The following is a 27562-nucleotide window of genomic DNA, read 5'->3' as shown; positions in this document are numbered from 1 at the left end:
TGGAACATCAGCTGCAGGAGCCTTTTGCCTGAGCTGGAACTGCCCACTATTGGTCTTGGCAGCTCATGTCTTCCAATACTCTAGCAACTTGTGATTAATGTCTTCCAAATATCAACCTCTGTGATGAAAATCCTTGTGATTCTTGGCTTGCATTGTCTTTCCTGGTGCTGTTTTCTAAACTGATGAAACAGCAACATCATTTCAGTCATTGCAGTATAGTGCAGTCTGGGTCTTCCTGGGGTGGAAAAGCCTCCAGCTGTCATATGTGTGCCAAAGCTGAGTTAGTCACTTCATTTCAGAACCAGTTTTCCCATTAGTATACCATGGCAATGGCAGACACTGCAGGAATGCTGTGTTGGCTAAGACACACACACTCCCTTGGTGGTGGGTGCTTTTTTCTTCTGTTGGTGAGCTTCAGGTATTGGTGCAGTGTATCAGGTTCCTCATTTTGAAAATAGAAAAGATTCATGAGGCAGAGGCAGGTGGATCTCTATGAGCTCAACGCCTGGTCTACGTAGTGAGTTCCAGGATAGTCAAGGTTATGTAGGATGACCCTGTCTCAGAAACCAAAAAAAAAAAAAAAAAAAGGGAGAGTACATGTGCTTGGGAATCCTGAACCTTTTCTTAGGAGGCAGACCACTGGTCCTTAGGATTTTTACCTTTTGGAGATCATTGTGTGCTAAGATAGAGGACAGGTTGGTGCAAGTTTTATCTAATACTGGGGTGGGCCTGTCTCTTATCCCTCAACCAGAGCAGCTCTTCTCATATATTAGGAAGTTATATTTTAAAGTGATCTCCACATGCTAAATCCAGAAGATTCGCTGAAGTTCTGGTTTTTTGGGTCTTTTTTAGTGAACATGTCATTTCCTCATTGCATTGATGAAGTTGATTGTCATAACTGACTTGAGCTTAGCTAGCTTAATTAGTATGTTGTTACATAACTATGCTTGTGAGTTTTGATCAGCTGGATATTTTCTAACAATTTGGTGACTGTAAAATCAAACACTAAAGACCTGAGGTTGCTCATTGTACCTTAACATTTTCATAAAAATGATGTCTACTTGGGGTTGGCACTTGTACTCCAGGTCTTTTAAGGCCAAATAAAAGTGTAATACCAATTCATCTTGGTCTCCTCAGCATTTCTACTGTGGGACATTCTTTCCCATTCTTCTCTATGTCACAGATGTTACTCATCCAGGCTTTTCTTTGTGTTCAGGTGACTAAGAGGTGTTAAGTAGTGTGAGTGACACTGAACACTCTTCGTGAACAGACCCATGACCTTAGAGGAGATGTCGTGTTCAGTGGGGGGTGCTCCTCACTGTCCTCCCCAAACGAAGGGCCTCATGGTGACCGTCTCTGCTTGCCTCAGTTGTAGTGATGATGAAGACGTCGCACCATTGTCAGCTAAGTTTGCTGACATTTATCCGTTGACTAACTACGATGATACCAATGTGGTGGCCAACATGAATGGAATCCACAGCGAACTGAATGGTGGTGGGGAAAACATGGCCCTGAAAGATGAGGTATGGGTGTGGCTTTTCTATGAGGAGGTGTGGGTGTCAGTAAATACAGGATGTGGTGGTCTTTACACTTCATTTACATTACTATTGTTTTGAAAACTAAAGCAACAGAATGCTGCCTTTTAAGTCCCCTCAGGTAAGCAGCACCAGTCATAGTTCTTCAGAAGCTGATGATGAAGACGCTGATGGGGAGAGTAGTGGTGAGCCCCCAGGAGCTCCCAAAGAAGATGAGACCCTAGGAAACGGTAACCCAAGGACAGAGGAGAGGAAAGTGGACACTCCACCTCCATCCTACCCAACACCGCAGGTAGGGACATGTTTCATGTTTTCTGCTTTCCCAAAGATCTCTTCCTTTGTGTGTATTTTCTGCAAATAGAAGCAATTTATGCCAATTCCAGAAATTTCTGAAGATTAGAACTGTAGAGAAAAAAACATTTATAAAATATACAACTTATATTTTAATCTTTTTTCCCTGTTGCTCAGATCTATGATTGTCATTAGTTTTATAACACTCTGCTTGGAGAAATGTTTTTTGTTTTTCTTTCCTCATTCCTTTTCTTTTGTTTCGTTTCTTTTGTTTTGTCTGTAGAAGCAGGTTTATTGTAAGTATGTGATTAAAATAATAGAAGTGAGGCCGGGCGGTGGTGGCGCACGCCTTTAATCCCAGCACTTGGGAGGCAGAGCCAGGCGGATCTCTGTGAGTTCAAGGCCAGCCTGGGCTACCAAGTGAGTCCCAGGAAAAGGCGCAAAGCTATGCAGAGAAACCCTGTCTCGAAAAAAAAACAAAAAACAAAAAAAATAAATAAATAATAGAAGTGATATCAAAGGAATAAATTGGGAAATCTTGCTATCATCTTTTCCCCTGTGTCCCCATCATCTGTGCACCTTCAGCCTCTAGGCCCAGTAGATGACTAGTTTCATTATGTGCAAATGCAGACGTCTACTCTTTCCTGTCTTATAAGAAAGGCTACCTACTTTGCTTTTCACTTAACATGTCTTTGAAGAGTGTGCTTCTATATTCTTCATTTTTGTAACTTTAATTTTTAAGAGTTATTTTTATTATTGTATTATATTTTATTTATTTATTTATTTTTGGTTTTTTGAGACAGGGTTTCTCTGTGTAGCTTTGGAGCCTTCCCTGGAGCTCACTCTGTAGCCTAGGGTGGCCTTGAACTCACGAGATCCACCTGCCTCTGCCTCCCTAGTGCTGGGATTAAAGGCGTGCACTACCACCGCCCAGCTATTTTTATTATTTTTAATTACATGTATTTGTGTGGGCATGTGCACATGAGTGCTGGTGACCAGGAAAGCCAGCAGTGCCTGATCCCCATGGAGCTAGAGTTATAGGCAGTTGTGAACCACTGGTATGGGTGTTAGGAAATAAACTCAGGTCCTCTGTTAAAGAGCAGTACATGAACTGATGAGTGATCTTCTTAGCCTCTTTTTTATGTTTGGGTTTTTTGTTTCTGTGACTATTGTTGTAGTTTACTTTGTTTCGGATTTTTGTATATTTAAGACAAGATACTATGTAATTAAGACTGGCCTTAAACTCCTGATCATGTTGCCTTTACCTCCCAAATGCTGGTATTACAGGTGTGTGACACCACACTTGGCTATAAATAATTTAGAATCTTGACTAAAGCTGAGAAATCCATGGGTCTCACCCATGGTAGGCAAGCTCTCTACCACTGAGCTGTATCCCCATTTAGCCCTGTCCTTCCTTTTCCCACCCTCTCTAGTACTATGGATTGAAACTAAGGCCTCAGGCCTCCTAGGTAAGTACTCTGTTCCTACTGACCTTGCTGGAAGTACCGGGTTTTTGTTTTGTTTTTAACCCTATTGGCCAGCACTTGTGTTGTTTCTCCCTTTTGACCATTACAAACTGCTCAGTGAGTCACCTTGTATATCCAACACCCTGTTCATAAGCAGATGTTTCCATAGAATTGGTCTCGCAATGAGTACTGGGCCCCCAAAAGAGTCACAATATAGTTTTGAAGTTTTGCTGATATTAATACGTGAGAAATGGTAAACCCCTGTGACTACCTTTTATTTACTTAAGGGCTGTTTCTTTTCTGTCTTATTACTGTGTTGCAAGAGTTTTTTATGTACTGGGTGCAAGTTCTAGTTTGCACTCTTTTCTCAGGTTTGTGGTATCTTTATTTTATTGAATTGTCTACCTGTACTTAATGTTGGAGACTGAGTTTAGAACTCCTCACACTTGCTAGTGCTCGCCACGCCTCTTATGGTATTGTTTATAAAGCACAAGGGTTTTTGTTTTGTTTTTAAAGTTTTAGTTATTATTATATATACAGTGTTCTGCCAGCATGTATGCCTACATAGCCAGAAGAGGGCACCAGATCTCATTACAGATGGTTGTGAGCTACCATGTGGGTGCTAGGAATTGAACCCAGCCAGTGCTCTTAACCTCTAAGCCATCTCTCCAGCCCCACCAAGGTTTTTATTTTAATGCATTCTACTTTCTTTTTGTTTTTCAAACAAAGCTGTTTTCTTCTAGATTTATAACTTTACCTCTGACTGACACTGTGATCTGTTTGACTCAGTAGTTCCTGTTTTGTTTTGTTTTGTTTTGAGACAGGGTTTCTCTGTGTAACCCTGGATGTCCTGGAACTCACTCTGTAGACCAGGCTGGCCTTAAACTCAAGAGAGCCACCTGCCTCTGCCTCCCAAGTGGTAGCTAGAATTAAACGTGTGCACCACTACTGCCCGGTGACTCAATATTTCTTATGGTGTAAGGTTTTTTGGAAAGATCACATTTTCCCATGTTGAAAATTCAGGCCTACATTCCATTCTGTTCATTGGTCTCTGTGTTCATCCCTACCCCCACAGCTCATTGACTATTGCACTTTGGTAAGTTTGAAATACACTAGGGCCTGTCCCCCAGTCTGCTAGTTGTGTGTCTTAGTTACTTTTCTTCTGATGACCAAGACAGCTTACAGAAGAAAGAGTTTATTTGGGGCTTATGGTTCAGAGGGTGAGCCCTTGACCATCATGGTGGAGAACATGGTAGCAGTCAGGCAAGCATGGTGTTGGAGTAGTAGCTGAGAGCTTGTACCTTCATCCCTAAGCATGAGGCACAGTGAGAGAGAAGAGAGAAAAAGCTAGCTGGGAATGGTTTGAGTTTTTGAAACCTCAAAGACCACTCCCAATGACACACCTCCTCCAACAAGGTCACAACTCCTAATCCTTCCCCAGTAGTTCCACCAGCTGGGGACCAAGCATTCAAATTTATGAGCCTGTGGGGGCTGCTCTCATTCAAACCACCAGTGTGCTTCTTTATAAGTAGCTATAGATGGGTGAAAGAATGAGGATACTTCTGAGGGTAGAGCCACCAAAGAATCTCACCTCCTAATGCCACCTTCCTGGAGGTTAGAATTGCAGTATACAGATTATCAATTACTGAAAGATGCATTTTGACATTGGATTTTTTTTTCTTTGGCCCTTCCAGTTCTGCTAGGTTTTGATATATACATTTTACACAGGGGTAATTTCTTTTGCTTACTGGGATTCTCAGATTCTTTTTTCTGTCATCTTCAATCTGTTTTAGAATTTATGTATTTTTTCTCTTTATATTGAATATTCTCTCTCTTTATGTTGAATTTTTGTTTTAACATTTTCCTTAATTCTCTGAACAAGCTATTATTCCTACTTACATACCATTGTGTGCTAGTCTGATATGTGGACCAAGAACTACTGTCCAGGGACTGTCGTTTTCTGGCATGTCTCTTTTTTGTGTGTGCAGAAATTGAGTGGTTTAGATAGTAGAACAACCTTATATTCTATAGACCAGGCTGGCCTCAAACTCACAGAGATCTGCCTGCCTCTGCCTCCCGAGTGCTAGGATTAAAAATAGGTACCACCATGCCCAGCTACTCCTTTTTGTTTTCAGCCTGGCTACTGGCTTTATTGGGTCATTCCTTGCTGCCTTATCTTTCTGAAGGTTCCTCTGTGTCCCAGCACATCTGTGTGTAGATTAGGGAACATTTCTCTTGCTCAGCGTGTACTCCAGTGAACTTTGATGGTTTCTTCCTTTGTATACTTCCTTTGGAGATCATGCCTATGTATACACTGTGGCCTCCTAGTCAACCACTGAGCTTTGGATAGTTTGAGTATTGCATAGCTTTCTTTCTTCTAGAGTCTCCCCAATGTGTTTCTGTCTTATTCACTTTCCTGTCTATTCCCACTGAGTCTACTGAATGGGGGGAAAAAAAAAAGGAAGGACATTACTACTCTTAGATATGATGGAGGTTTATTATAGATATGAGGGAGAGCATAGCTAGAGGCTGGGACATCTGGGAGAGTCCAGAGTGACCATGACCCTGAGCCTGGCCATGTGAGGAGAAGGGGGAGGGAAGAGAGGAGAAGCAGGAGAGAAAAAGGTAGCCGAAAGGACCCAGCAACCAAAATGGATGGATTATATATAGAGAAGGGCAATTGGGGGAAGAGTATGCCAGCCATACCCTGTGGCTGGTAGGGACTGAGGGATGCTGGGAGAACCTGGTGGGCAGGTCTGCTTTGATATGTTAAATATGCATCTTAGTTAGCTCTTTGTTCCAGGTTTGAGACCTAACATCTACTTCTTTTGGCTCATCTCTGCTGGACACTGAGCTGCTCTTGACAGCAGGGCTTTATTCATATGTCCCTGAGCTTCATGCTGCATGCTGTTCCCTGCACTAGAGCTAGAACAAGGAAAGGCCCTGGCAGGAAGTCCAGATTCCTCCTGTTCTTCCCTGAAATTCTGGCTATCTTAAAGACTTCCCAGTGTTTGGCTTTGGCTGAGTTCTAGAGCCTGAAGTGTTATCTTTGTCATCTGTTTTCAGTTTACATTTGCTTTGATAAAGAGGTATCACTGGTCTCTTCATTCTGCTCCAGCTAGCATCCAGTCTCCCCTTCATGGTGGAAGTTTTCATTGTAGCTGTTGGTTGAACAGTAGGAGCCCAGCAGAGTCCACCCACCCAGTGATCCTTTTGTCTTTGGTCCCAGTACCTCCTAACTCCATCCTTTTAATATCTTTATGGAGTCCCTTGTTCCTGCTCAGTTGGGTCCCTGATCAGTGGCTACTGCCTTTGCAAATAACCTTCTGGAAAATGAGGCTCAGCTCTCCCCTCTGCAGCCTTCCTTCTTTCTATTATCTCTGGCATTTGTACCTTTCCCTGTGAGAGCTTTGGTTAGCCCAGGCTGAGTCCTGAAGCTTTGTGTTTGCTCTGTAGTATCTGGCTGACTGCAGCTTAATTCATGCCATTCTTCGTTGTATATTAAACAAGTACTTCTTTTTCTGTTATTTTAGGCGGAACCAACTCCAAACACTTGTGAATGCCACGTTTGTAAACAAGAAGCTTCTGGGCTACCAGCATCAGCAATGACTGCTGGAGCCCTGCCTCCTGGCCATCAGTTCCTGAGCCCAGAGAAGCCAACACACCCTGCGCTGCACCTGTACCCCCACATCCATGGACATGTACCCTTGCACACTGTTCCACACCTGCCTCGACCGCTCATCCATCCTACCTTGTATACAGCACCCCCCTTCACACACAGTAAGGTAAGCCAGGGTAGGAAGTGAAGTCACTCATGACTTGAGTTCTGACAAGAGCATATACTTCAACAGACAGGAGTGGGTATGCTGACCCATGTACAGAGCAACATCTGCTCCTGATTCGATGGGGCTGCAGACATTTTGCTTTGGCTCTAGCCTTTGAAGTCCTTGTAATGTTGAACCTTTACAGTGTGTAGGGAAACAAAAATCATGATTTAGTCACTAGAATTAGAGAATTTTCAGATAATAGTGCTAATAGGTTGAACTCAGGATACTTGACAGGAGTCCATTTTTCTACTCATGGCCTGACTCTTGCCTTAACATAATAGATAAAATGACCTGAAAATAGCTTGAATCCTCTGATGTTTTCTGGGCATCCTTAGCTTGAAAACTAGAGCCTCTTCAAATATGCAAGCCTAAAGAAAAGCCCAGTGTGCAAAAAAGAGAAATCCTATTATCTGAGGCTACGGAAATACAGCTGTAGGGCAGAGAGGAGGTTCCTCAAAACCCAGCCTGCAAAGAGCGCACCTAGGAAAAGCAGTGAAAGTCTCGAAAGTGCTCGGGTTTTTAGTTTTCCTCAAAGAACCCCATGTATATACCTGATACCTTAGACTTGGAGGATAAATTTAGAGAAATTGGCCTAAAATCTATGTAGACCAGGCTATCCTTGAACATGCAGTGAACCTCCTGCCTCTACATCCCTAGTGCTAGGATTGTAGTTGTGCACCATCTCCAGCTAATTCACTCCTTAGGCTGCTTTGCCTCTTGAGCTGCTTTGCACTTGCCTTTTTGACTCACCATAATGCTGAGATTTTGTTACGTTAGTTGTTATGTTAGTTATGTTATGTGATGATTCCAAGTTGGCACTAATTCAAACAAAAATATAATTATCCCCAACTATATTAGTTTATTTAGCACAGTGATTCTCAAGTGGGACAGAAAAGGAGGCCATGACATGGAAAGTGCTTGATCTTCTGGGGTCACTCTATGGTATGCTATGTGTGGCCAATAAATGGGTTTCCTAAGTGTTTGCTGGGGAGGGGCACAGGTGGTAGATTAATACCACACTTACAGAAGAATAAGGTTCAAGTTCATTTTTAGTAAGTACTCAGAAGCTACCCAAACCCATGCTTGTGTTTTGTCAGACTTGGTATTACCCATTTTGATACATGGTATCTTTATTAGCAAACGTTTGCAAACCATTTTCAAGTATGTCATCAAAGCCAGGCAATGTTTGTGGGGTTTGTGACTTATACCTCTTTTCCTCTTGGTGTATAAGGTGCTGTTCACTTCCTATTTTTCTAAATAGAGTTTTAACCTAATTCTGAAAAAAAGATTAAAGAATGTCCATTGTATATTTTTTTTTATTGAAAGTATTAATGAATTAGTTTTTTTTTTTTGTTTTTTTTTTTTTTTTTTGGTTTTTCAAGACAGGGTTTCTCTGTGTAGCTTTGTGCCTCTCCTGGAACTCACTTGGTAGCGCAGGCTGGCCTCGAACTCACAGAGATCCGCCTGGCTCTGCCTCCCAAGTGCTGGGATTAAAGGCATGTGCCACCACCGCCCGGCTGAATTAGTTTTTTTTTATCCTAATAAATTAATTGTTCCCAAAGTCCACTGGGAATACTCTCCTCAGCTGTTTACTGGTTTTCTTCCTTACTTTGGCTTTCTCCTTCCCCCTTCCTCTGTGTGTGTGTGTGTGTGTGTGTGTGTGTGTTTTGCTTGCATTTATGTGTGTGTGTGTTTTTTGCTTGCATTTATGTGTGTGTGTGTTTTGCTTGCATTTATGTGTGTGTGCCATATGCATGCAGTACCCATTGAGGCCAGAAGAAGATGTCAGCTCCCCTGCGACTAGAGTTACAGATAATGTATGAATGTTTTGCCTGCAAGTATGTCTGTGCCCCACCTGTGTGCCATGGAGGCCAGAAGTTATTGAATCCTTTAGAACTGGAGTTTATGGATGTTTGTGAGCCAGTATGTGTGGGTTCTGGGACTCAAACCCAGATCTTCTGGAAGAGCAGCCAGTGCACTTAACCACTGAGCCATCTCTCCAGCATACCTACCTTTTAAAAGATTTGTTTATTTTTATTTTTTGTATGAATGTTTTGCCTGCCCACATGTCTGTGTGTGCCTAATGTCCATGGAGATTAGAAGAGGGTATTGAATCCCTTGAACTGGAGGTTATAGATGGTTGTGAACCACTATGCGGGTGTTTAGAGAGATGGACCTGCGCCGTCTCTCCAGCTGCTGACTCTGGCCTTTTTTAAGGAAGTTAGAGGTCTCCTGTACAAGTATAAAAGAAGAAAAATGTTTTTTAGCACCATTTCTATATCTGATACCCATTCCTTTGACCCTGTTAAACTTAAGGCCATAGGTAAATGCAAAAGATTCATGTGTAGGAAGGCAAATACAGAGGTCTAGGCACACATAGTGATGGTCATAAAACTTTAAAAATTATAATTAAGCTGCATTTCAGCCATATTGCTTCTTGGTCATGACTACACACTATTACATTTTATTTTATTTTTTTAATTTATTTTATTTTATGTGTGTTTTGCCTACATGTGTATCTGGTGCCTGCAGAGACCAGAAAGGTAGTGCTGGATCCTCTGGAACTGGAGTTACAGGCAGCTGGGAGCTGCCATGTGGGTGCTGGGATTCAAACCAGGGTCCTCTGGAAGAGTGGCCAGTGCTCTTAACTACTTAGCCATTTCTCCAGCCCCACACTGATCCATTTTAAATACATCTGTTGAAAGCCTTTTTATTATGGAAAACAAGATGCTGTTCATAGGCTTGTGGATATAACTCAGTGGTAGCTCAGTATGGAGGGGGAAGTATGTGCAGTTGATGAAATACTTTATGTATATCTGCTGTAAAAACATTGGTTTCTCTAAACAAGCTTGTATTTTCTCTTACCAGGCCTTGCAGAATTGGTTTTTATCATTTGAGTTAGGCAGACTTACTTGAATGTTCTGGCTATGACTGTTTAAATACACAGTATATTAACAGCCCCACAGAGTTAGCAGAAGGACCTTCTAGAAACAAGACAAGCTATTTTATAATGGCATAGGCTTGTCTTCAGGTCCCTTGGTCGTTTCTCAGAAGTGCTAAGTGTGTCTCAATATAACCAAGAGTCAAAGGATACGTTCTGTGTGTGGAGGACAGCCACACACACACTGAGGCTCTTGGGCCAGCCTGTGTCTCTGTCCTTGGCTGCTTTGTTTGGAATTTCTGCTGTAGAGTCACAATTGTTGCATCTAAGATTTAATGTCATAATTGTTATTTTTGTTTTAATTTACACTCTAGCCATTGTGGGTAAATATTTTGTACATAAAATGTTGAGGATGAATACTATGAAGATTTAATTTCCTTGAGATTAAAACAAATTACTGCTTTCTATACCAGTCATACATCTATTTGTTAAGATAGATATGTTATATAAAAGTTAAAAAGAAATGACAAGAAAAACACTACAGCAAAATATTAGAGAAAATAAAATATAGAGCTCTTGCCTAGCTGCACAAGGTCCTAGTTCAGTTGCCAGCACCACAAAAATAGATAGATAGATAGATAGATAGATAGATAGATAGATAGATAGATAGATAGATAAAATTGCAATGGGGTCTAGAGGCACTGAACTATACCTTCCAGGCCTGGTCGCTGCTCTTGAATTTATTTATTTATTTTTATTTTATGTGCATTGGTGTTTCGCCGGCATATATATGTCTGTGTGAAGGTGTCAGATCCCCTGGAACTGGAGTTAGAGACGTGGTGAGCTGCCATGTGGGTGCTGGGAATTGAACTGTTTTTCCCCTGGAAGAAAGTCCCGCTTTTTATAAGAGTGTATGTGGCTCAGAAGTGAATATTTGCTGGGTGTGGGTGGCTCACACCTTTAATCCCAGCAGAGGCAGGAGGACCTCTGTGAATTTGAGGCCAGCCTGGTCTACATAGTGAGCTTTAGGACAGCCAGGACTATCCTATCTCAAACAACCAAGAGGCGAATGTTCCCGTGTGCTAGAGAAGATTGTGTGTTCTTCGTTGGGTAATCTGTAGACGGTACTATATCCGTTTGCTTCTGTTCCTTTCATCCTCCTTCCTGATTTTCGGCCTGCTTGATTGTCCATTTTTAATAAAAGGGATTGGAGACTCCTAACTATAGTAGAAGGTTCTTTTCTCTTTGCAGTCTTCTCTGTCTTTGATTTACATGCTTGTAGACTTGGTTGTTAAAGGCTCATGTATGACTTGCTTTTATTTTTGGTGCTTTTACTTGATCTGAAATCTATTCTCTTTGAGACTAGCACAGTGCCTCCACTTTTTTTTTTTTTTTTTTTTTGTTTTTGTTTTTTTGAGACAGGGTTTCCCTGTGTAGCTTTGCGCCTTTTCCTGGAACTCACTTGGTAGCCCAGGCTGGCCTCGAACTCAGAGATCCGCCTGGCTCTGCCTCCCGAGTGCTGGGATTAAAGGCATGCGCCACCACCGCCCGGCTCCACTTTTTTGTTTAATGTTTTCCTCCATCTCTTTTTCTTTCTGGTGGTAAAATATGCATAGCATAAAATCTACCCTCCCAACTACCTCTAAAGCTTCAGTCAGTGGAATCAGATGCATTCCTAACATGCAACTGTCGCTGCCATCTGTGATTGTAACTCTTCATCTTGTAAAGTTGGAGCCTTTTTACCTATGAAGCATTAACTTCTTCCCCGCCTCTCCCCTTGGGAACCACCATTCTGCTTTCTGTTTTTATGGCTGACTACTCCCAAGTCCTTCATTAAATGAATGATGCAGTAATCCTGTTTTCCTGAGTGGCTTATTTCACTTAGTTTGATATCCTTAAGGTTCATCACATCATAATGTATTACAGAATTTCCTTCCTTGAGTGATAATTTCATTGTATGCATATACCATGCTTCTTGTTTGTTTTTACTTTTTGTATTGGGACAAATATTTCTGAGCATGCATGAACAAGTATTTCTTTAAAACTATATGTTTGATTCTTCTGAGAATATACTATATTTGTTGTATTGTATGATACCTATACTGCCTTACTGTTTTCCACCTAGACTGTTCCGCTTTGTAGGCTTACCTATCTGTGGTGCACAAGAATTCTTTTTCAGCATCCTTACCTGTTGTCTTATTATTTTGAGAGTAGCCATCTGATAGCTGTGAGGTAGGGTGACACTTAACTTTGCATCTTCCTGCTGAGCAGGTTGTGTGGGGTTATGTGCTCCTGGCCTTCTTCCTTTCTGTGCCATTGTCCTGCTTGTCTGTTTTGACCGCCAGTGCCACTGGCTAATGATGAGCTTTGCAAAGTGTTTTATACAAGTCTCCAGCTTTGTTTTCTTTCAGGATGGTTTGGATTATTGTTTTAGTCACTGTTAACATTGCCGTGAAGAGACACCATGGCCAAGGCAAGCATTTAATTGGGGGCTTGCTTATACTTCCAGAAGGTCAGTCCATTATCATCAGGCAGGGAGTATGGCAGCATGCGTGGCACTGGAGCAGATGCTTAGAGCTAGCTGATCCTCAGGCAGAGTCAAGAGAGACACTGTGCTTAGCATGAGCTTTTGAAACCTTGCAGCCCACCCCCAGTGACATTTTTTCCTCCAACAAGACCACACCTAATCCATTCAAATAGTGCCTAGTGACTAAGCATTCAAATTTATGAGCCTATGGGAGCCATTATTCATACCACCACAGTTATGGACTCTTTAAGATTCTATGTGATATTTAAGATAATTATTTTTTTCCACTTTGCAAAAAACATCATTGGTATTGTGACAGATTGCATTAAATCTATAGAAGACACACGGAAATAGGACCTGTGTGTCTTTACTCGTGTGTCCTCTCACTTTGGTTAATTCATAAATATTCTTTTTATGCTGTTTTCTGATTTATTGTTTTTGGCACATAAAATTGCAGTTGATTGTTTTGTTTTTTGTTTTTTAAGACAGGGTTTCTCTGTAGCTTTGTGCCTTTCTTGGAACTCACTCTGTAGCCCAGGCTGGCCTCGAAATCACAGAGATCCACCTGCCTCTGCCTCCCAGGTGCTAGGATTAAAGGCATGTGCCACCACCGCCTGGCTGATTTTTTTTTTTTTTTTTATGTTGACCTATCTTTGGGTGGAGCTGAATTCATTTATTAGTTGTAATCATTTTTGGTTTTGTTTGCATCTGAAATTTTTAGAGTTTTGTTTTGTATCATCTAAAAAATCTTTCTTCCTTTCCCCACCTAAGTACTCTGGCACTCGTCACTAATACTATATAGAATAGTAATGTTAGAAATATACCTAGCTCTTGAGGATTGATGACCCTAGGGCCTAATGCCTGCGTGCTAGGTAAGTACTGCACTTGGGTCCTTTCTTTAGCCATGTACCTACTCAATCTATAATTCTGTGTCAGTAACTATGTTTCCACTGACACTGAGGTCATTTGAGTTTTTTTTTTAATTAGTCTGTCTTAGTAAAAGTCAGTTTTGCCTTTTCAAAGATTGATCTGCTATCATCCATCTATCTATCTTTCTGTCTGTCTGTCTTTCCTTTCCTTTCCTTTTCTTTTCTTTATTTGGGGTTGTAAGATGGTTCAGTAGTGTTGGCTGCTTTTCCAGAGGACCCGAGTTTGGTTTGCAGCACCAATATTAGGTAGCTCACAACTGCCTGAAACTCAAGAGTGGGGGACGGCAGTGCCTTTTTCTGGCCTTTGATGGAGGTTCACTTGTGGACAAACTAAAAATAAAAAACTTTCAAAGGCTTATTTTTCATGAGAGGGTGTGTGTGTGTGTGTGTGTGTGTGTGTGTGTGTGTGTGTGTGTGTGTATGTATACACTCTTAACCACTGAGCCATCTCTCTAGTCCCTGATCGTTTGATTTAGTTTATTTTTCTCTATTTCATTTATTCCCACCCTAATTATTATGATGATGATTATTTGGACAAGGGCTTTCTTGTTTGGATGTGTTACAAACTCAAAGTTTTCTTTCTTATGTCTTTCAAATATGCCTAGCTTTTTTTTTTTAATAGAAGCATATGTTGCTGCTATAATGTAAATTTCCTCCTTCACTCTTGATTTCTCTCTGTATCTTACATATATATATTATATATATCTTATATATTATATATATTATATATATATGTCTTTCATCCATTGGTTTCTAACTCATTCACACATTTTTCTTGAACATTTATTTACTGGGTGGTGGGTAGGGGAATAGTGTCATGGCACGTGTGTGGAAGTCATATGGGGTCCCAAAAATCAAAATTCAGGTCAAGCTTAGCAGCAACTACCTTTATCTACTGCGCCATCTTGACAGACCCATCTCTTTACTTTTAACTTACCAGGGTATTTAAAGTAGGTTTCTGTGGCTGGACTGATGGCTCAGAGTTAAAAGAGTGTGTGCTGTTTTCCAAAGGACCCAAGTTCAGTTCACAGCACTTAGGTCGGGCAGCTCACAACCTGTAACTCCAGCTTCAGGGGGATCTGATGCCTCTGGTCTACGTGGCTATCTTTATTCCCATGCACATACTCACACACACACACACACACACACACACACACACACACACACACACACACACCCAACACATAATTTAAAATAATAGAAATGGTTGTCTTAGATATACAGTTGAGTTTCTTATACCTTGTGCTTCTGTTTTTCATATCATATTTTTCTCTATTTTTATGGAATATAACAGTGATAAGAATGATTTGGGGGATATATTTGGATTATTATCAGCTGTGTAGCTGTTTTATATTCATTTTTAAAGGCTTCTACTTAACTATATTTTATACTTTTAAAAACTTTATGATATATCAGTGATGCTTACATTTTAGTTGTCTTGCTGTTGCTCTGAACTTCACAGTGTGCCTTTAACTAAGTTCCCATTGAGATTGCATTGGCAAGCCCTGCACATGGCCTAAGTGGCTTCAGGAAAATGCCTCCTCCTTTCTCCACCTTTTCCATATAGTATTGGGTGCATTCCCTGACCGTAAGTTGATCTCCCAGACAGTTGCCTTCACATGAAGATAGCAGTTGTCTTTTAGATCATTTAGGAATATGAGAAAACATTTTTTTTTAAAAAAGATTTATTTATTTATTATGTATACAGCATATGTGACTGCAGGCCAGGAGAGGGCACCAGATCTCATTACAGATGGTTGTGAACCACCATGTGGTTGCTGGGAATTGAACTCAGGACCTCTGGAAGAGCAGTCAGTGCTCTTAACCTCTGAGCCATCTCTCCAGCCCGAGAAAACATTTTATGTTGCATCTATTCATGATCTTTCTACATGTGGACCCAGCCCTTTGACCTGTATAATTTCCTTTCTGTCTGAAGAAAGTCATTTAGTTTCAGGCAGGGCCAGTCTACCGTAAGTGAGTTCCTTACGCATTTGAAGAAGTTTGTTATTTCTTCTTCACTTTGAAGGATTAATTTACTGAGTGTACAGTTCTAAGTGTGTGGGATTTTCTTTCAGTGATTGAAGTATACTTTATTGCTTCCATGTTTGCCTGGTTTCTGAGATACCCATTGTAGTTCTTTTCCTTCCAAGTCAGATTAGGCATTGTGGGGATGTGTAGTGTGGAAAAGAGTTCATGCTAGGGGATTTTGTGGTGATGGGTGTTTTTTTGTGTAAGAGGTAGTGCTTATACTTCCTATAGCCTCTAGTACAAAGATCATTGCCTGTTTACCATCCCTGGGAAGTATTGAAACCCCCACTCCCACACCCCGAAAAGAAAGGCGGAATATTTGTGTTAACTTTCTCATTGGCTGCAATTCCTGTTGGTCTGACTGTACAGTGGAAGTTTCTTCAGTTAATGGTCCCATATTGTGATGTCTGGGCATGCCATCCTTTAGTCTTGGTGTCTGGACTGGTGTGGGTAGGGAAGACAGACTGGATCACCCACTCCAAAATGATTGCAGCGTTACGAAGCTGTACTTGTTTGCATTCTTGTCAGAGTTTTACTTACAGCAAAGAATTTTCTTTTTTATGAGTTATTTTCTGTCATAAAGTGGAAAACAATTCAAATTTTCTGTTAATTAAAGCTTTGTGAGTTTGTGTGAAGAGTCTGACTTCATTAGTTAATCACTGGTATACTTACAAAGCGAAGTCCACAGTAGTCCACTTAGCAGACAGCTGCTTTTTTCAGAAAGAACATTTATGCTGTTAAACATAGCAGGCATCATGTATAAAAACATTGAAAAAATACAACTTTTTGTTACCTATCTCCTCACTTTTGCCTTCAGTCTTTATACTTGGGCCTCTTTTTTAAGTAGGTGGGCTTCTGAAGAAATGTGTAAGTAAATTATGTAAGAGCATGGCTGTTGGGCCCCTTACTCCCCTGAACTCAGCTGTGCTCAGCAATCGTTTATTGAACACCCAGTATGTGCCAGGCCCTGTGCTGCATTTTAGAAACACCCTGGTCAGTGTTTTCAAAAGAGAAGGCAAAAACATAATCAGAATAAAATAACAAATCCAGTGCTGGAGAGATGGCTCAGAGGTTAAGAGCACTGGTTGCTCTTCTAGAGGTCCTGAGTTCTATTCCCAGCAACTACATGGTGGCTCACAACCATCTATAATGAGATCTGGTGCCCTCTTCTGGTATGCAGGCATACATGCAGACAGAACACTATACATAATAAATAAATATTTTAAAAAAATAGCAAATCCTGTGGCAAGCCTGGTGACACTTGCCTAGTATGCACAAGCTTCTTGGTTCCATCTCCTGAGCCACAACAGCAAGGACACTTTGTCATTCTTCTCATAACTTGTGGATAGACATAGGTAGGAAGGTAACACTGGAGAGCGGATCTGAGTAGAGCTCAAGGGTCATCACAGAGTAGAGGGCCCTGGGAAGAATGAACAAGGGTCTAGACATGAATATTGTAGAGGTGAGGGACCAGAGGGGAAGCCAGACAGTGCACAGCTGTGTCCAAGGAGAGTCTGAGGAAGCTCTTAAGTACCCGAGATCCCTGGAGGTGCTTCTGCTCAGCCCGCACCCTGGTAGCAAGCAGGCTGAAGTGTGCTAGCAAGTGTTTCTGCCCCTTAGCCAAAGGTTCCCAAATTACTTGTTCTTTATCAGTAGGTCTCAAGCAAGATACCTCTTAGCTTTTTTATTACTTTGTGGAATGAAGTATCTGTTAAAATGTAGTATCATTATTTTCCTATCTTTTTTCTCCCTGTGAGTTCCCTTGCCAGAACACCTTGTTTAGGCGCTTGCTTTTGAGTGGTCCATCCAGGCCCGTTACTCCTGTCTACAATACTTTTGGACTCTGAACATTGGCTCTACTTGTCTGTCTCCCCTCTGCCAGTTTCCCAGAGCCCTCCAGGTTAGAGGATGTTCTGCAGTGTGCCAGTGGACTGGGTAGAGTCACTGCCCAACTTTTTCATGTTGGAGTGGGTCTAGCTGGTGGGATTTGGCATAGTCTTAGTAAGTACTAGGAATTCATCTTTGCCCTCACCAAATCTTCCTGCAGGCAGGGCACAGTACTCACTTACCAAAACCTCTGCTGGGGTAGGATTTCCAGATTTCAGATGAGAAAACTAAAGCACAAAAGATTGAGTGATATGCCTGAGGTCACACAGCTACTAAAAGGGAGGCTGAGATTTTTGCCCAGTTTCTGTTTACCTCTCATTGACCATGCTCTCACGCCAGAGCCAGGGCTGACTTCCAGGTTCACTCACAGACCCCTTTTGTCCTCACCATTTTCACTCCATTGTGTCATCATTTCTCATCACCTAACCAGGAGCTTCAGCATATCCTCGCCTTGCTAATCCTCACTGTCTTGCCACAGCTGACCTTTCTAATAAACTGACCAGATTGTCTTCTCCTGGCTTGACACTCTTAGGGCTCCCTTGCCTCTTCAGGACAGTAATCAGTTACTTCTGATGGAACCTCTACTGTCCACATCTAACGGGCCATCCCCAAACTCTATCCCCCTTCCTTCCTCCATCTGACCATCACCTGCAATTGGGAATTCCCTTGAAGCCCTCAAACTGGAATCTACAGAATCCACTATTCATTTATGCATCACAAAGAATGGGATCATCCTAATGCCAGGTCTGTGATTTGCCCAGAGCATGGTCCACTCACTCATCTCAGCAATACTTGACTCTACCAAAGGAACACAGTATGCCCAGCATTGTCCAGGGCTAGGGTACAGGGCTCATCTTTTCATGAAGTACTTGTAATTTAGAAGATGGCAGAATTAGAATATCAGGCTACAAGTCAATCTTGAATTCTGCTATGGCAGGTGAAGGAGGAAGAGGAGGCCAGATCCCAAGGTGTTAAGTGGGAGGCTCGCCTTGGTACTGGGTTGGGTCTTGAGTAGCCAAAACAGAAAAGTGGCAGCTTTTCTGGGACAGTGGCATCTGGGCTTGAGGTTTGGGAGTGAGTATACATGAAGAGGTTTCAGAGCTTAGACACAGGTGAGAATAGAAGAGAGGTTGGAGAGGTGGAGACCAGAAAGGAAGGTCTGTGTTCCCAGGCTTGCTGAGCAGGAGAAGTGGGTGTTTATTTCCCTAGGATGTCATGGGCCATGGAAGGACTTTGGTTTGTATCTGAAAAGTAGCAGAATGCTACCTCAGCATTCTAAACAAAGGTCACTTGGGCTACTGTGAGGAAAAGGACTGGTAGGAGGCCCAGATCCCTATGTGGAAGCCAGCATGGCAATGCAGCTGTGTGAATGGCACAGCCCTCCCAGGACTTTCTTAGGTATCAAGCAGGGAGAGCCCTAGGGCACCCACGTATGTACAGGGAGCTGCCAGCAACTTGGCATTCAGTCAATATGCTTTGCTGAATGGCTCACTGACTGTATCCCATTCCCTTTCCCTGGCCTCTCAGGGCCTTCCTCAGGGCCCCAGGCCAGTGTGCTGATGAGGTTGGAATGACTTTCTCCCTGGAAATGGGAGTAAGTCAGCACCCCAGTTTCAGAGCACAACCAAAATCCCTCTAGCTCTTCAGATCTGTGTTGCTCTTGGCACAGCTCTAAGAGTTGAGAGTTAAGAACCTTACCAATGTTATCAGTGCTTCCAAACTTATTTGACAGTGTTGATCAGTACCTCTAAGGAGACTTAAGCCACAGAACAGTTCTTATGTGTATGAACCATATTTAAAATGTGACTAGATAGGAATGTTAGAAGTGGCTGAGTTATCTGAAGGCATCAAGAACCTTTGAGTTAAAGATCGACCTACATGTGTAGCCTTCCTCCAGCATTTGTGAGATGTACTCCCCATGGACATTGGCTTGTGGGAAGCATAGCCCTCAAGGTTTCAGTCACAATTTGTCTGTTTGTAGTTGAACTACACAGGTATATAGAATATTAATTTTGATATGTGATTAGAACTTTTTTTTTGTAGGCTTTACCGCCAGCACCTGTTCAGAGTCACACAAATAAGCCTCAGGCATTCAATGCATCTCTTCAAGACCATATTTACCCGAGCTGTTTTGGGAACACTCCAGAGTGGAATAGTTCTAAATTTATAAGTCTTTGGGGATCAGAAGTGATGAATGATAAGAACTGGAATCCTGGCACTTTCTTGCCAGATACAATTTCTGGTAAGGAATTCATTAAAACTTTCTTAAGGTTTTAAATACCCTGAGCCAATTAAGATGGTCATCATCACACTCCCCAGTGGGAGGCCCTGGGGCCTGGCATCCCATCCACCCTTCCACATCTGCACTCATGGGTCCACTGCATTGATTAACAAAGCTAACACTGGCTCCATGCTACCTGCCAGCACAGTGAGCCACATTGTGCTGCCCAGCCACAGAAGATCTAGTTTCCAGGGTCTGTGTCTGGCCTGTAGTTCTCAAATAATGGTGACCACTAGACATCAGCTCAGTGCATGGGGGCAGGAAGATAGTGACACATCCACTTGATTGCTGTGACTCAAGCTCCTATTTGCTGGTTTCTGTATTGACCCTAAAGGGCTCTCTCCCCTCTAACAAGCACCTTCTCCCCAGCTGCCTCAGTTTCTGAGGCTCAACTGTTATTTCAGGCTTAGGTCCAGGGTCACCTGGGAGGGGCTGGTACCTACACCTCTCTGTCTTCAGATGGCCAGAGCCCCTGGTCACTCCTCACCCAACCTTGAATGTGCTCACAGAAGCTAGTCCTGACATCCTGATTTATGTTTGAAGGGATTTCTAGCTGTGTGACCTTAGGCAAGTTGCTTAGCCTTTCTGAGCCTCAGTTTCTTCATCTTTAGGATGGAAATAACATTTCCAACCCCAAGAACTGGTTTCAAGGCATTCAGTGATACTGGAAAACACCTAGCACAGGAATTGGCACATAATAGGTGCTCAGTAAACATTCCATAGAATAAAAGCATCATTCAAGAGGAGTCCTGGCTTCAGTAGTGGCCCCAGTGTCAACATGTTCTTTAGGGTTTTTTGCTAAGTGATATTTCTTTTAGAAGCCTTAATTTTCCCATTCTTCTCCAAAGGGAGTGATATATTAGGGCCAGTGCTCTCAGAAACAAGACCTGAAGCCCTTCCACCTCCACCCAGCAGTGAAGCTCCTACAGTTTCAGATATCAAAGAGAAGAAAAATGCTGCAAAAAAGAAGTGTTTATACAATTTCCAAGATGCTTTTATGGAAGCAAATGAAGTTGCCATGGCAAACACAGTCGCCATGGCCACCTCCTCAGCCACATCCTCTGTGTCATGCACGGCCACCACAGTGCAGTCTAGCAGCAGTCAGTTCAAAGTGTCATCCAGAAGACCACCTTCCATAGGTAAGGACCCTGAGAGCCTTTCAGCTTCTCACTTCTTACACCACTCATCTTGTTACTGTTTTGCCTTTCTAGAGGTGGAAATGAAACACCTGAAGGTACTTCTGCACAAAAACATGCCCTGTGGATTCTGGTTGGAATTTTAGCTGTCATTCAAAATACCCTTGGGTTGCTGAGCTCTGTGTCTTACCTCCAGCCTCTGTCTTCTGTGATGGGCATAGATCATTGCTTTCTGAGCACAGCTACTGCTGAACAAAAGACTTGTGCAAGCCAACAAGATTAGCCTGCTAGCACTCATACTAACCACTTATTGACCGCTAGAAGGGACCTAAAAGCAAAGAAATGGTTCTAGAGACTTGGGGTAAATGTCTGAGGACATGGGAACTGGTTTGTACCTCATCAACCAAAGTTGAGGCCGTTTGAGCATCAGAAAGAATCATGATTGTCCTCCTTACTGAAGGACATGAAAAAGAGACTTGGCACTCAAAGTCAGGAATCCCTAGGGATTTTCAGAGTGGCTCCTAAGGTTGAGAAAACTCCTCTTTACAGCATAGAGTAGAAACAAAGTTACTCTGCTGCAGCCAGCAGTCCATTAGATAATATAGGCCAGCCTAATCAGGGAGTATTTTTGTTTCTTTTCCTCTTGTGGCAAAATATCCTGAAAAAGGCAACCCAAGAAAGAAGGACTTCTATCTAGCCTGGCCAGGGAAATCAAGGCATCTGGAGTTTGAAACAGCTGGTCATATTGCATCCATAATCAGGAAGCTGAGAGCAATGAATGCATGCACATGTTCAGTTCAGTGTCTTCAGAATATATAGTTCAGATTCACCTGTCCAGGAAACAGTTCACTCACAATTAAGATAGGTCTTCCCACACCAATTAAAATAATGAGAATAGTCCTCCACAGGCATGCTCATTCTCCCATCTCCTAGATAATTTCAGATTCTGTCAAGTTGATAATTGACGCCAAGCATCAAAAGGAGTGCTTCTTTTATTTTGGGGAGGTGAGAGATGAGACAGGCTCTCTCTATGTTAAGTTTAGGCCAGCCTCAAACCCACAGCAATACTCTTGCTTCAGCCTTCCAAGGCTCATACTATGCTAAACAGCTAAATAACTAGCCTGCACACGAGCCCTTTGTGCGTGCATGGGGGTGGGGGACACGTGCATACACTAGAGTGTGTCAGCCAGATCTTCACACTTGCTTGGCAAACATGGTACCTTTGAGCCACATCTCCAGTCCTTCAGGGAACATTAAGAATACTGGATATCAGTTTGGCAAGCAGAACATTTCCATGGAGGCTGACCAATTATGGGTGATGATGGGCATCCCCTCAGGAGGAAGCTAGGAGCTATAAATCTGACATTTACCCCAAACGTGGGTATTAATTCTCTATCTAGTCTATCTTTGTGAGATTTAGGTCTAAAATGGTTCAATCAGATGTGATAAGATAAACCATACCAGTGGACAGCTAGCCTCTTGAAAAATGTGTCTTGTGAAAGGAAGAGTTGAGCAGCAGCTGGATTAGTTGAGAAGCCATGATGACCTTGGTAAAGTCAGGAGCTTAGATTCATATTACATGGGGAATCTGAGCTCCTGGCTTATGAATGCTGGTTCCCACAATGGAGAAATCGCAGGTTATCTTTAAACTTAGAGGGTCTCAAGAGCCAAAGCTAGAGAGCACAGCTTACTATAGATGTTAGGACCAGGTCTGCTGTGTGTGGGAAATAAAGTAAATGTGACCAGTCAGGTTGAAGTTGAATGAGTGTTCTTTGGTTTCTGTAGGTCTGAATATCCCCCCAGTCCCCCACAAAAAAAAAAAAAAGGAAAGAAATGTTATTAAAGGCAACATAAGTATTTGTTTTCTTCAGCCAGTGGCAGTCTCTCTTGTATCTCTACATGCAGGTGATGTTTTTCATGGCCTCAACAAGGAGGACCACAGACACTCAGCACCTGCTGCTCCAAGGAACAGCCCCACAGGCCTGGCCCCACTCCCAGCCTTGTCTCCTGCTGCACTCTCTCCAGCCTCCACACCTCACCTTCCAAATCTTGCTGCCCCATCATTCCCCAAAACTGCAACCACAGCCCCCGGGTTCGTGGATACACGAAAGAGCTTCTGTCCTACCCCTGTGGCACCCCCGCCCTCCACGACAGATGGCTCCATCAGTGCCCCTCCCAGTGTCTGCAGGTGAGCCACAGAGCCCAGGTCCCTGTGAGGAGGGCTGGGAGCCATGCTGCACTAACATAGCTACAGACTGTGCTCTGGGTCCAGGCAGGTAACAAGTCCAGTGCAGAAGAAAGAGACCTCACCAACAGAGGCCAAGGCCGTGGAGTTGGAGAGGCTCCAGTCTCAATCTCAGCCTCTAGTTCTTCAGAGGAAAGAACAATGGCCCGGCTGCCAAGACCAGGGTCAGGGATGCTGACTATCTCCACTGGTGGCATTAAGGGTGTGGTGTGCCTTGCTTGTTTTTTTAAGTTGTTTTTGCTATACATTGGGTAGAATCTGCAGAAAATTTACAAGATGTATATACGGAAACTAATACCACACACAGTGATTTTTATAAGATCATTTCTGTTACCTTTGAACTTGCCTGTTAGAAGCACGTCTTTTATAACCCCCATTATGGAACCAGTGGTCTCAGGGAAGTCAGAAAAGTCATGTGTCCATCCAGTGGCGCACTGTAGGTGTGCTATGACTACTGACCACATGTCTGCCATATCTCCTAACTGAGCCCAGTCACCGCACTGTCTTGGCTGATGGCACATGATTCTCTGACCCCAGAGCCATGAGCCCTCTTTGCTGCCTTGGTCTAAAACAAATAAGCAGAACAGTGGGTGGGCATGAGGAATAATTAGTGCCTCCGGGATGGCTGCTTGCTAATGAGCTGTGTGTGGTTTTGTAGTGACCCTGACTGTGAAGGGCACCGCTGCGAGAATGGTGTCTATGACCCGCAGCAGGATGATGGAGATGAGAGTGCAGATGAGGACAGCTGCTCCGAGCACAGCTCCAGCACCTCAACTTCCACCAACCAGAAGGAGGGCAAGTACTGTGACTGCTGCTACTGTGAGTTCTTCGGACATGGCGGGGTAAGTGCATGTGGTTAGTGTACTGTGACTTGACACTTGCGTGACTTGCTAAGTCTTTGGCAAGAATTGTGTGTTAGATTTATTATTTTTTTGAATTACGTGTAGGTATGAGTAACTGTATATGGGTGTGTTCATGTGAGTGCAGGTGCCTGTGGTTACCAGAGGCATCTGATCTCTTGGAACTGGAGTTGCAGATGATTATGAGCTGGGTGCTGGGAACTGAACTTGGGTCCTCTGGAAGAGCAATGTGTACTCTTAACCACTAAGCCACCCCTCCAGCCCCTTAATAGGCCATTTTTTAAAAAAGACATGAAAGTAGGATAGTGTGGGGCATTTACCCACCACCCCCACAGTTCCCCAGAGTTTTCTTGAGTGCGAGCAGCAGGAAATATTAGATAGAAGGATTTATAGCAGAGAATCTTGCAGAGATAAACAGAAAATAAAGGATAGCCTCGAGAGGGCCTGGAACCTATTCCAATGGGCCCTGACTGTCTCTGCCCCAGGGTTTTTATAGAGACGCCAAGGGGTGGGGCAAAAGACCTCCTCCCCCAGCACAGCCAAGTGCAGACCATCCCAGACACCTGCCCTTAGGCCCGTGGTCTAATCATCCTCTATGCGGACCTGCTGGGTAAAGCCACGAGGAACCCGAGAACAGGCTCCCACAGGTCCCCCTTTCTTAATATATAAAAAAATAACTATTAATGGCTTACAGCAATCTCCATAGCTGTTACACCTCCCAGTATGGGAGTAGAGGATGATATAGACGGCATTTCTCTTTTGAATTAGCTCCAAGGTGACTACAGCAGTCTTAGCTGCCTCAAGCCCTTTCTAAGCCAGAACCTCTTAAGGCGACTACAAACTTAAAGAATCCCTTAGCTTCATCATTACCATTAACAGGTTAGCATAAATATTGCTATGCATAGTCACAATTCTCTCAATCTTACAACGCAAAGCAAACTCTTTGAATTAGCATATATGGTGCTAAATATAGTTAACAATTTTCTCCGTCTTACAACTTTAACTCAATCATTTGAATTTTCTTGCTAACAGAACATAGGAAAAACTTCAATGTATTCACATCAAACTTAAATATTTCCTTAACTCCACAAAACCAGGGTGCATTAATATCAATAGGTTTCTGCAAACATAATTCAATCTCATAACTCCTCCTTTTCTTTATAATTTTTTAAACAAAATCTCAAACCTAGTTAGAGGAACCCAAACTTATACAATTCCTACAGACCCATATTGAAAAGCAATATTTTTAATCTAACCATGACCACTTTGAAAACTTTTAGCAAAACATCAAAAGCAGTTTCTTGATAAAACTTTACACACTTTAAAAGTAGTCTCTTAGTATACCCCATTTGCATTTCTTACTAACAAAAACATGACATTAATCCACTCAAACAACTTTTGAAATTAGACTAAGGAATATTAACTGTCCCCCTTTTCTTTATAATTTAAGCAAAATCTCAAGCCTGGTTAGAAAACCCAAACTTTTCCATTTAAACAGTTCCATTTGTAACACAAAACCAGTCCCAGAAAACAGTTTCTGGGTCATTACTGTAAGTAAACTCAAAATTGTCCCATTGCAATGAAATCTATTGTTCAGTTCATTAAGTCCTAGAATTCAAATGATAAATTCTGGTACTAGCCTTCCAAATATGAAGAAATCCAGAACCAAAATCTTTCTGTAGTTTTATCTCATTTTAAGTTCAAAAAGTTAAAACAAGAAATAAATTCTGGTATCAGGCTTCACTTCCAAATATGAAGAGACGTTTTACAACCAAAACTTTTTGCAGTTAACAATTTTAGTTCAAACAAGCGTCCCTGCAACTTTTGTTCTCACAGACCGACCTTTTTAGGTACAGTAGTATTCTAAACCGCACCGTTTTTTGATGTTAGCTCAGGTTTTTCTGTGTTGCGTTGATTTTCCACGAATCTCAGCTTCTGGAGCTTTTGAAAACTGCTCAGACTGACTACTTTGCAGTCTACTAGGACACTTCCTTCCGTGTCTCAGGTTCTTTCAACCATATACATTAAGAATAGACTCACACTTAACATTTACACTTTACAAACTCACATATAACATTTTTTGCCTTGCAAAGCATTTAGACTCACATTCAACATTTTACAAACTCACATATAACGTATTAACATCTACTTATTTATACTCCTTAAGGAAACTATAGAACTACTTTAGCAAATATATTTCTTATTACTTCTTATATACTTATTATATTTCTTATTTAAACTTACATTTACAATTAGTATCTTTACTTCTTACAAGCTTAAAGGAACTCTATACATCTACTTATTTATACTCCTTAAGGAAACTATAGAACTACTTTAGCATATTTTTAACTTAGCAAACACCTAAAGATTTCTTAACACAGATCTAACAAGAGAATTTTTACAAACTTACATATCTTATTTTCATCTTTTTCTATTTCTTACTCTTATTATCACTATCTCTATTAGAAAGATTCTCTTAACTAGACAGGAAGTACATACATCATTCTAAAGTTTAGAGTTTATAGTCAGCTTTGTTATAAAGCACTGGGATTTATTGAGTGTTGTTGTTACAGAGTTGTGATACTTGTTGCTAGGGGACTGTAACATCTTCGGGATGAAGCCACACTCCAAAGTTGCCAGTTCTCTCAGCCGTTCGGAACCGGCAGAGATGCACTGTCAGCGGTAGACGGTGTTTAACTAGAGGCTGTCCCTTCACCCAAATTCATAATAGTTCCCCTAAGTGCTTCAATTCAGACAAACGTTTCTATTACAGCAGTACTTTTGGTTTGCTCTACCAAAAAACTTCACACTGAGGGTGAAATTACCGTATTTAGCTGCTGTAAAGCTCTTCGCCAATACTGCACAGCTATTAGGTGATATAAAGTATTTTTCTAAAGGAGCTAGTAAAGCCACAAGTGGCACTGCTCCGAACTGTATTTAGTATTTTCTCTTCATTAGCTTTAACTCCTGATGTTATTAGCAGCTGTAATATTTAGCATTGATTTCTTATAAGGATCTTTCAGGTGAAGCAACTCTTTTGTAAGACAGCTTTTCTGAAGTTTGTTTCCCATCTATAAAGCAGTCATTTTTTTTGAATGCCTGTTTCTTATCCCCTTAATTAGATTTGCAAAGGAATTACTCATTGCAGGCAGTTTGTTCAAAAGGCAAAGAACTTTTTTAATTTCAACATAAGTGTCTTCATATCTAAGACAACGTTCAGTGTATAAACTGCTTTCCCTTGTTTTAAGGATTTTAAAGTGGCTTGTTTGCTCTTGTAGGTAGCTTTCTGTCATCCAGCTACCGTTAAAAACTTTGCACAGCTATTAGGGTAAATAAGGCATTTTACCAACCCCCAAACCGCGAAGTGCCTAGTTCGGTATCCTTTCAGTGTTTCATTGGAACTGACACTTAAACTCTTAGATGATTTTCCTCCTTATTCTTTTAAAAGCTGTATTTTAAGTTTATCATGAACGTATTTTTGAGCTGACAAAATTGTTTCAGGGCAATGTCGCCATCTTTAGCGGAAAAACTACCTTTCCCAGAATGCATTTCCCTTATATCAGTCCATAATAATATCAGTCCCTTATATCATTTTCCCATCAGTCATTTCCCATAGTTCTTTTCGGGTCTGAGAGTCAACTGGTTCTCTTTTACCAGACTTGCTTACAA

At 41.9% G+C, this 27562-nt stretch overlaps 1 protein-coding gene across 4 annotated transcripts in view; it reads left to right on the top strand.

Moving 5' to 3' along the window:
* Fam193a (family with sequence similarity 193 member A) overlaps window positions 1-27562 on the top strand; it is a 135084-nt gene that overhangs the window by 81205 nt on the left and 26317 nt on the right. For all 4 annotated transcript variants that reach the window (XM_052736185.1, XM_052736184.1, XM_052736183.1 and 1 more), the window contains 7 exons: window positions 1370-1523; window positions 1648-1827; window positions 6826-7077; window positions 19415-19613; window positions 20501-20791; window positions 22694-22976; window positions 23692-23875. In XM_052736185.1, coding sequence (XP_052592145.1) covers window positions 1370-1523; window positions 1648-1827; window positions 6826-7077; window positions 19415-19613; window positions 20501-20791; window positions 22694-22976; window positions 23692-23875 — 1543 coding nt within the window. The remainder of the gene's footprint in view (window positions 1-1369; window positions 1524-1647; window positions 1828-6825; window positions 7078-19414; window positions 19614-20500; window positions 20792-22693; window positions 22977-23691; window positions 23876-27562) is intronic.

Source organism: Peromyscus californicus, unplaced genomic scaffold (assembly GCF_007827085.1).
Source record: "Peromyscus californicus insignis strain IS unplaced genomic scaffold, ASM782708v3 Scaffold_13__1_contigs__length_99412109, whole genome shotgun sequence".
Taxonomy (NCBI): domain Eukaryota; kingdom Metazoa; phylum Chordata; class Mammalia; order Rodentia; family Cricetidae; genus Peromyscus; species Peromyscus californicus.
Note: the sequence above shows the minus strand (reverse complement) of the source record. Positions and strands in the feature narration are given on the sequence as shown.